Source organism: Cynara cardunculus (genome assembly GCF_001531365.2).
Source record: "Cynara cardunculus var. scolymus isolate 2C chromosome LG 17, CcrdV1, whole genome shotgun sequence".
NCBI classification, from domain to species: Eukaryota; Viridiplantae; Streptophyta; class Magnoliopsida; order Asterales; family Asteraceae; genus Cynara; species Cynara cardunculus.
Genome location: NC_037544.1, coordinates 33,154,654 through 33,163,528, shown reverse-complemented (window position 1 = coordinate 33,163,528; position 8,875 = coordinate 33,154,654). Strand labels below are relative to the sequence as shown.

Below are 8,875 nucleotides of genomic sequence, written 5' to 3'. Positions count from 1 at the left end.
AATCGTCAGATCTGAACATTCATAAACGCCACGAGACTTCTCAATAATTACAAAATTGCCACCTTGCAACTTTAGACCATTAGATCATTAGCTTATAAAGTTGATCAATGAACATGAATTGGTCTTACGGGTCTCACGAAAAACCCTTGGTCTCACGTGAACCCAATCCTATATATATATATAGACACACACATACATATGAAAAGGTTCAAACGAGAACAACTTCGTTTTACAAGAACGTAAGAACATCTTTTTACTATAGACGATCCCATGTGATACTATTAGTCCATCACAAATGATACATATGTGATGCTAAATCAGAGACACAAATGACTTTTGACATGATCTACATCGTGGGCCAAGTCGCCCTACACCACTAAGTCACCTCACATGCATTATCATGTATGATAAGGGTGTTATTGATGTGATATTATAATCCATCAAGACTATCATATGTGATACTAAATCATAGATGTAAACGACCTCTGGTGCGATCTACGTCGCAGAACACGTCGTGAGCACACCACCAGGTCCTTTCACGTATATTATCACATGTGATAAGAGTATTCTCGCGTTCTCGTAAAATGAAGGTGTTGTGTTTGAATCTTCATCTACACACACATACACATACACACACACACACACACATATATATATATATATATACATACATATATATATATATATATACATACATATATAGACTTGGGATCATGTGAGACCAGCCTGTTTTCGTGAGACCCGTGAGACCAACATTTTACACTTGAAACTTCACAGCAAAATGCTGTGAAGGTGACTTTTTAAAACCTTCACAGTGTTTTTGCTGTGAAGGTTCGACTTTTTTTAAACCTTCACAGTGTTTTTGCTGTGAAGGTTACGTGTAAAAATGTGGTCTCACGAAAAACAGGCTGGTCTCACGTGAACCCAACCCTACATATATATATACTGCCGCATTAGGAAACGCCTTTAAAAAACCCTTGGTCTCGTCATAACTCGTAAAACTTGAGATTTGAGATTGCCGCCATGTCATACATCGCGTCATTAGAACCTCACTTTTATCATATCTTTTTTTATATCTTTCATACCCTTTTCGTCTCTAATTAAGTGTCCGTATTTTGTTTTTATCTGCCTCAAAATAAATAAGTGTCCAATTTCAAAATTATATAACTAAATTTTCAGATTTATCTTTAATTAATGAACAAATATTTAAGAATTGATAAAATAAATAAATGAATTAAAGATAGAGTTATCATATAATTAACTAAAAATGTAATAACTCCCCATATCAAAATCTCTATGTCACATAAAATATTTAAGACGGAATGAATATTATTTAACTTGATATTGTTATATAAAATAATTTATGATTTAATAAATAATAATAATTCTAACAAAAGTACCCATTAAATGTTTAATATGGTTGCAGAAAATATTATTTAAACCACAAATTTGGTCTGATTGGTTTGTCAAAAATAATATTTTTCATCTTTATAGTTTTGAAATTACATTATGGTCATCTTGGTTTGCAAAAACATTCGGATTTGATCTCTTATTCTAATGATCGTTAAAAAAATTTGTTGAACAAGGGATATTTTTTGTTATTTTATCGCCTTTTTTTATCATTTACCCAATCAAAAACCATAAGGACCGTAGCATAAAATCAATATTGTTTGGATAAAATATTAAAAAAGAACAAAAATGTTCTTTATTTAACGGAGTTCTTTTTAACGGCTGTTAACGAAATGAATCAAATCGGGACATCTTTGCAAACTATGATGGTCATCTTATCATTTCAGAACTGTAGATAAAAAAGGCAAAAAGTCTTATTTAGACAAACCACCACGACTTAATTTGTAGCTTATTCCATTATTTTATTATATACTAACGAATCAAAAGAAAAACTTCCGAACCGTTTAAAAATAAATATGTAATTATTTAAAAAACTATCTATACTATATTATAAATATTTGATAAAAACTTTTAAAAACCATTTTTTATGCATTAAATACTGCTTATTGATGTATATTATTTAAAATTCAAGATTACAAGTAAACTGTGTGTATGTACAAGTTATTAAATATTTATGTTTGAATTCGTGTAACTAACCACAAATAAACATAATTAAATAGAGGATAAACATCTCATTTTAAATATAAAAAATCTAAAATATAATTAGGATAATCATTGAGTTCTAATAAAATATACTTAATTATGATATTTATAAACAATTATACTATTAAACCAAAAATAAAAAAAATGAGTTAAAGAAATACAACAAAAAAAGATAATTTTTAAATAGTTAGTTTAGTACCAATATCAATATTTTTTTTTTCAAAATTTTATGATATATTTATATTTATATTTTATTCAAAAATAAAAACATATCGTTTTCAAAACCATATAAAACCGTATTATAACATCGACTGAAACAAAACAAAAAAAAAATACTAAAATCGAGATGTATTTTGTTGCATTGTACGAGTACTATTGTAGTTATTTTAATATATTAACTATTTATAAAATTAAGAAAATACATATAAAAACGACTTTGTAGGTGGGGCCAAGATTGACCATAGATCGGGAAAGGTTTCCACCCAACAACGTTTTACTAACGTTGGCCGGAGCAGGGCTGTTGTGGATGGGTTGGGCTGGTTTCAACGGCGGAGATCCTTACACCGCCAACATCGACTCCTCCATGGCTGTTCTCAACACCAACATCTGCGCCGCCACCAGCCTCCTTGTCTGGACCTGGCTCGACGTCATCTTCTTCGGTAAGCCATCCGTCATCGGTGCAGTCCAAGGCATGATCACCGGACTTGTTTGCATAACCCCCGGCGCCGGTCTAGTTCAAGGTTGGGCCGCAATCGTCATGGGAGTCCTCTCCGGCAGTGTCCCATGGTTCACGATGATGGTGGTCCACAAAAAGTGGACCTTACTTCAAAAAGTGGACGACACCCTAGGTGTCGTCCACACTCATGCGGTGGCTGGATACCTTGGTGGCATCCTCACCGGCATATTCGCCGAGCCCACCCTCTGCTCGCTCTTCCTACCGGTCACCAACTCACGAGGAGCGGTTTATGGTGGTTCGGGTGGTATGCAGATAGTGAAACAAATGGTTGGTGGTGCGTTTATCATCGGGTGGAACATAGTCGCAACGTCAATAATATGTATCGTCATCCGTTTTGTGATTCCGTTGCGGATGTCCGATGAGCAGTTGTTGATCGGCGACGATGCGGTTCATGGAGAGGAGGCGTATGCGTTGTGGGGAGACGGGGAGAAGTATGATGGGACAAAGCACGGGTTTTATTCTGACGATACCACACACCATCGGCAGACAAGCGGCGCTACACAGGTGCTCTAAAACCAAAATCCACCAATTGGCGTAAAACCGACACGCTAACATATTGAATACCACCATTGTAGTACATGATATGCTTGAGACAGTCTCGCTAACATGTACGTATTTGTACGGTGATTTTCTTTAATACAAATTTGATTAGTTTGGTGTATCAGATCAGCAATCGAGAACGTTACAGTTGACCGGATAAACTCGAGTTCACAACTAAAAATTATGAGATTTATTTGGAAGAATCTGAATATATCTACATTTAGCCAATCTGATCTAATCTAAGCTGAAGAATAGCGCATTTTATTTATGTTATATAAAGGCTAATTTCTCCAGATCTGAATGATGAACATACAGCAAAAATGTCACATTTCTGAGAGAATATTGCTGATTTTACGAAGCTCTTTCAGAGCTGCCATGGCTGTCATCTGTCCTCTGTCTACCAGCAGTGCCTTCTTTGATCCCGTTTCACCCTTTTCTTGCTGGATCACTGATTCAATTACCTGCATTTTTAACTGAAAATCAGTCCAAGAAACCTATGCTGTGCTGACTGAAAAAGCTCATCCACAAGTCCTTTTTTTCTAGCAACAAAAACTAGCTTGATGACAAAATGGTCATAATTCAAAAAATGCCACTGGAGGAGCTTATTGAAACGCTACTTTACTAGTTTTTCAAAAAGTTGGTTTATAGTTAACCAAACGAAACTTTTTCAATAAGCTCTGGCTTAAAACATGTTTTGTTGTTTGTATCCAATATCCACACCTGTTGGAAGTAATACCTGAAGATTTTCCACCATGGACTCGCCCAGATTCTTCAAGGAACACGTCGTATTTTGGTTTACGGATTTGACATCCATTGCAGAAGCCGCAGTTTCGCTATTCTGATCCTGTCCCACGATGGAAGATTTAGTCGAATCGGAAACACCGGCACCTTTCTCCGTTGTACTATTATCTCCTCCATTCTTTCCGAACTTCCAAAGCCACTGAAACTTTCCCGCTAATGATATCCTTTCTTTCAAATTCGATCCCAGCTTTCCGATAGAGTCTTCATTCTGCACTGGTGGTAATGGTGCGGGTTCTGGGGCTTCACAGACCGGTAAAGGCGAACTGACTTCTGGGATAGTAGCACTAAATGACTCCACTGGAGGACAATGCTCGGGACCGTTTTCTTCAACTGATATATTCGATGCCACACTGCTTCGCTCGGTATCGTTTTCATGGTCATTATCGTTAGCGTCACCACCAGTCGGGGTTGGTGGATCAGAGAAAACAGACGAGTTCTCTTCACTGCCACCGTTTCCGCTTAACGATCTCTTTGTGGAGTCATCTTTGCTCGCCAATTTCTCAATCTCTTCTTCTAAACCAAGCTGTCTAGCTAGATCATCGAGCAAATTCCTCCTAACGCGTGGCCTCGAAGGGCCTGTTTTTGCATGATACACCTTTGAAGAAGACGGATCAGATTCTGTTCGCAACAATTGCAACTTCACTTTCTCCGACCACCCTTTCGGTCGGTTCTCGACTTGTTTCTGTGGAATCGTTTGCTTTTCTTCTTCTTCCTTATGCAAAACCCGCCATTTTTCTTCCCAGTAGCTATCGCGCAGCAAACTGACTGGGGTTCCGGTTCCCGAAGCCGATACATCAAATGACAAACTATGACCTCGAGAAACCGTCAATTTGCTCCGATCAGAGACCCCATCACTATGCATCGCCGGGGGCATCAATCTCATAGAGTCAATTGCAAGCGCCACTAAAGAATTAGCTTTCTTCATCAATTTCCCTAAATTTACATCGTTTGGAAAGTTCAGTAATCTCTGGAGGCAGGAAGTAGCGGTTTCGGTGGCAAGAATTGATGATCTAATGTAAAGAATCATTGAAACCGCAAGTGCCGCAATAAAGGCCCCCCGGGACGAATTGAGGCCACCAAAGCTTAGATCGGGATCGTTTTCAGAAACCACGTCTAGCCTACGGTTATCAAATGAAAAAATCGCATCCCAAATCACTAAAAGGTCCGCGAGAGCAAACTCACGCCCGTATAGAACCCGTAACCAACGAAGAGCAAAATACTGTGGTTCAACTCCAAGCTCAACGAGATGAGTGTAAAGAGATGAATCAACCACTGCAAGCAAATGGTATAACACCGAAGACGCTTCGATTACAGGTGGCAGCCCGTTTTGTGGTCCATTTAGAGGAGGCGGGGAGAAAAAATTTGCCATCGCAACCGCACCACCAGCCCCATTCATCAATGCATCAAACATACAGTACGCATCATGTTCCATAAATCTCTCAGATAAGACGATACCCAATTCGCCCTCGGCCCCATAAGCATCGCTAAACAAAATAATGGTTTGAATCTTAGGATCGAGTTCATCAAGGTTATTAACCGTCACTTGATTTTCTTGGATTCCGCTATCGTCTTCTATATGTCGAGATATTTGTTTTAAATTAGACTTGTAAGCGGAATCAGTCTCGTGAAAGGAGAGGCCATCAAAATTATCGGTGAAGTAATGTTCGTACAATTTTCTCACCGCCGAGAGACGCTCTACATCGGCCTGGAGAACAAATAATAGCGGAGCCAAGAGTTCGTGCATCCCTACAAATAAAACCAGTCGGAAATTACAGAAATGAACAATTAAATATGTACAAATTAACCAAAAATTACAAGAAACAAGCAAGCAGACTAGGAGCATAGGCGACAAGTAAGTGTAAAAGCTACTACTAGCGTACAAACGAGGAAGAAACACAAAGTGCAGTACTGACGGCTACTGGTACCGGAAGAAAAGCGAAGACTAGTGTACAAATACAAAACGCAAAGCACAGTACCGACAACTACTAGCGGTAGAAGAAAAGCTAAGGCTAGTGTATAGCAAATTGTTTTCTAATCCTAGATCATAAGTAATTAGGGGATTATTCATCTTGAAGTAAAAGATTACCTTGCCGGTAACCATAGTTTGGATGATGAATACACCAAAGCAACAAAATCCGTCTTAACATGGCTTGGCATCTGGGGGTCTGGAAGTAGCTACCATGTTCGGGATACAAGCGTGACAAGTCCTGGTCAACCATTTTCTCTAACTCGGCTTTTTGAAAAAAGCGGCCCCACGTGCTATCTGTGTAAACATATCAGGTGTCAATAACAGGTCAGAATAATCAAGATTTCCAAATAAGGGAAGAGTATCACTTCATAACATATACTCCGTCCTTAGCAAGAAATATACCTGGGTCTTGCGATAATGGATTGTCCATAGTGAGATCCGGAAAATCGCTTCCATCTTTAGGGATAAGAGGATCAATCAGAAGCCTTCTCCTTAAAGCAGCATAGCTGCGAAAACAGAACATTTATATTGATGTAAGAAATGATCGTGCATCGGTTCAAACATTAAAACTAGAAAATTTCTAAGCAAATTCCAACACGAGAAACTTTAGATTTTAGAAAATTGATTCAAAAGCCAGGGTTTTCATGCAAATAGCCTCCTTGTCTCTTGAAACATATGTAAGGTTTGAGTACATCCTATCTCAAAATCCTACCTTTGGGTTATTCAAAACCCAACTAAGCCTCCATGTCTCTTCAGCTAAGGTCTGTGTGCAACCTGACCGTACCTCTGGTTGGGATATATTTGGTTTTATTCAAACCAAACCAACCCAACGAGCCCAATATATCCCACCTAGACATGGGTTCCAAGGATAAGACTTACCTCTACCGGCTGTATCCACGAAGACCCCTGGCCTATGTGCGAAACAGATGGAAATTTGGGTTTGGTTTTTATTCAAACCCAACTACCAAACTTCCAATTAAGTCATAGCAGATCAAGTAAATTAATAACTATAAGTTACAGAAAAGGAACAGATTCACCAAAAGTATAAGAAACTATAAAGAAAGCATCATTAATTACACAAAAAAGATGTAAGGTTTTTAAAGATAATAAATAAGAACAATAGATCAAAGCCGCCATGGTTGATCAGATATTCGTATGAAGCAGTGTCATTTATTGAAGAAATCAAATATGGTACTCAATTAGATCCACAAATTCACCAACTTATCTCTTAAATTCTACAGAAATTTCGTATCTTTAAAGAATTAAATATACCTTCGACGTGAATTGGCAGTAACACGACGAACATCATCGACAGATGAAGAAGAGGGCAAAACCCCCAAATCAGTACGCCACTGAACCCCTCTCAGGTCCCAAAACCGGCGATTCTTATCCAAATCACCTCTCTCCGGTGAAGACCTCGTCGACAATGAAGATTCCGGCAATGTCTTCGTCGTCGGTTCAACCAGAGCCGCCGGTGACATAATCTTATTTGACCAAAATTTCACAAAACCCTAATGATTCAATCAAAACCCAAAACCCCCAATTCGGTAAAATTGTATCAAAATGTTGGTTAAGATGAGCAAGAGCAAGAGCAAGAGCAAGAGCAAGAGCAAAGAGTTGAGCAGCAAAGCCGTAGGTAGTTGTGTGCAAATATATAAAACAAAAATCACAAATTATTTATGTAAACAAGAAACAAATCAGGGAATCGATGAACGGATAGATAGAGAGAAAATTGAGTAAATTATACAGAAAAACTTACTTCCATCTTAAGAAAGATTAGGGTTTGGGAAAATTCTTTAGAAAGAGTAAAATCAGATCTCATGAAATACAAAGAATTGAGAAGAACACATAAAGATACGAAGATTTGAAACGAATTAGAAGGAATTTGTTGAGTGTTTTTGATTTGATTAGTGCGAAGAAAAAGGGGGATTGATATGGAAGAAAGCGTGAGCTGAAGAAGAATGATTCCCCATATTCTGAATTTTTGTTAATGTTCTTCCTAGAAAAAACAAAATAAAGGTGGTGAGTGGGCAGTCCTTGTCAAGACATGAGACTTGATTATGTTTCTCCTCCTAATTGATTAATTTTATAAGCTAATAATTTAATGATATAAAGTTGTATTGTGATAATTTTGTAATTATAAATGTTCAGATTGTAGATCTAATCTAAGAATTGAGAATTGATCTTACGGGTCTCACGAAAACCCTTAGCTTCACAAGATCTCAAGTGTATATATATATATATATATATATATATAGGGTTGGGTTCACGTGAGACCAAGGGTTTTTCGTGAGACCCGTAAGACCAATTTATGTTCATTGATCAACTTTATAAGATAATGATCTAATGGTCTAAAGTTGCACGGTGACAATTTTGTAATTATTGAGAAGTCTCGTGGCATTTATGAATGTTCAGATCCGACGATTGTAGATCTAATCCAAGGGTTGAGAATTGGTCTTACGGGTCTCACGAAAAAGCAATGGTCTCATATGATCCCAAGTCTATATATATATATATATATAGGGGCCTAATCAAATGAGAACAAATTAGTTTGTGGTAACTGTGAGAACCAATATTAACCACAAATCAATAGATAAATWAGRAAATTTATAATTTTGGCAATTTTGAATTAAAATTTTAATGCAAGGATATTTTTGGTATTTTACAACTTTCCTCCCTCCTCTCTTCTCTCTCCGGCCACCGTCCTCCGGTGATAC

The 8,875-nt window shown here is 37.5% G+C and overlaps 2 protein-coding genes across 2 annotated transcripts in view; one reads left to right on the top strand and one right to left on the bottom strand.

The window, feature by feature from the left end:
• The window catches only part of LOC112501245 (ammonium transporter 3 member 1-like), a 9,384-nt gene extending 6,023 nt beyond the window's left edge, over nucleotides 1-3,361 (top strand). Inside the window, exon 3 of the mRNA XM_025104954.1 lies at nucleotides 2,555-3,361. Within this exon, the coding sequence (XP_024960722.1) occupies nucleotides 2,555-3,361 (807 nt within the window). The remainder of the gene's footprint in view (nucleotides 1-2,554) is intronic.
• A 158-nt stretch (nucleotides 3,362-3,519) lies between these two features.
• LOC112500608 lies at nucleotides 3,520-8,148 on the bottom strand. The gene is made up of 6 exons (XM_025104121.1): nucleotides 7,918-8,148; nucleotides 7,431-7,669; nucleotides 6,561-6,664; nucleotides 6,276-6,452; nucleotides 4,125-5,935; nucleotides 3,520-3,849 (listed from the first exon to the last, which is right to left on the bottom strand). The coding sequence occupies exons 1-6, from the start codon at nucleotides 7,978-7,980 to the stop codon at nucleotides 3,712-3,714; spliced, it is 2,532 nt and encodes an 843-aa protein (XP_024959889.1). The 5' UTR covers nucleotides 7,981-8,148; the 3' UTR covers nucleotides 3,520-3,711.
• Between the last annotated feature and the right edge of the window lie 727 nt (nucleotides 8,149-8,875).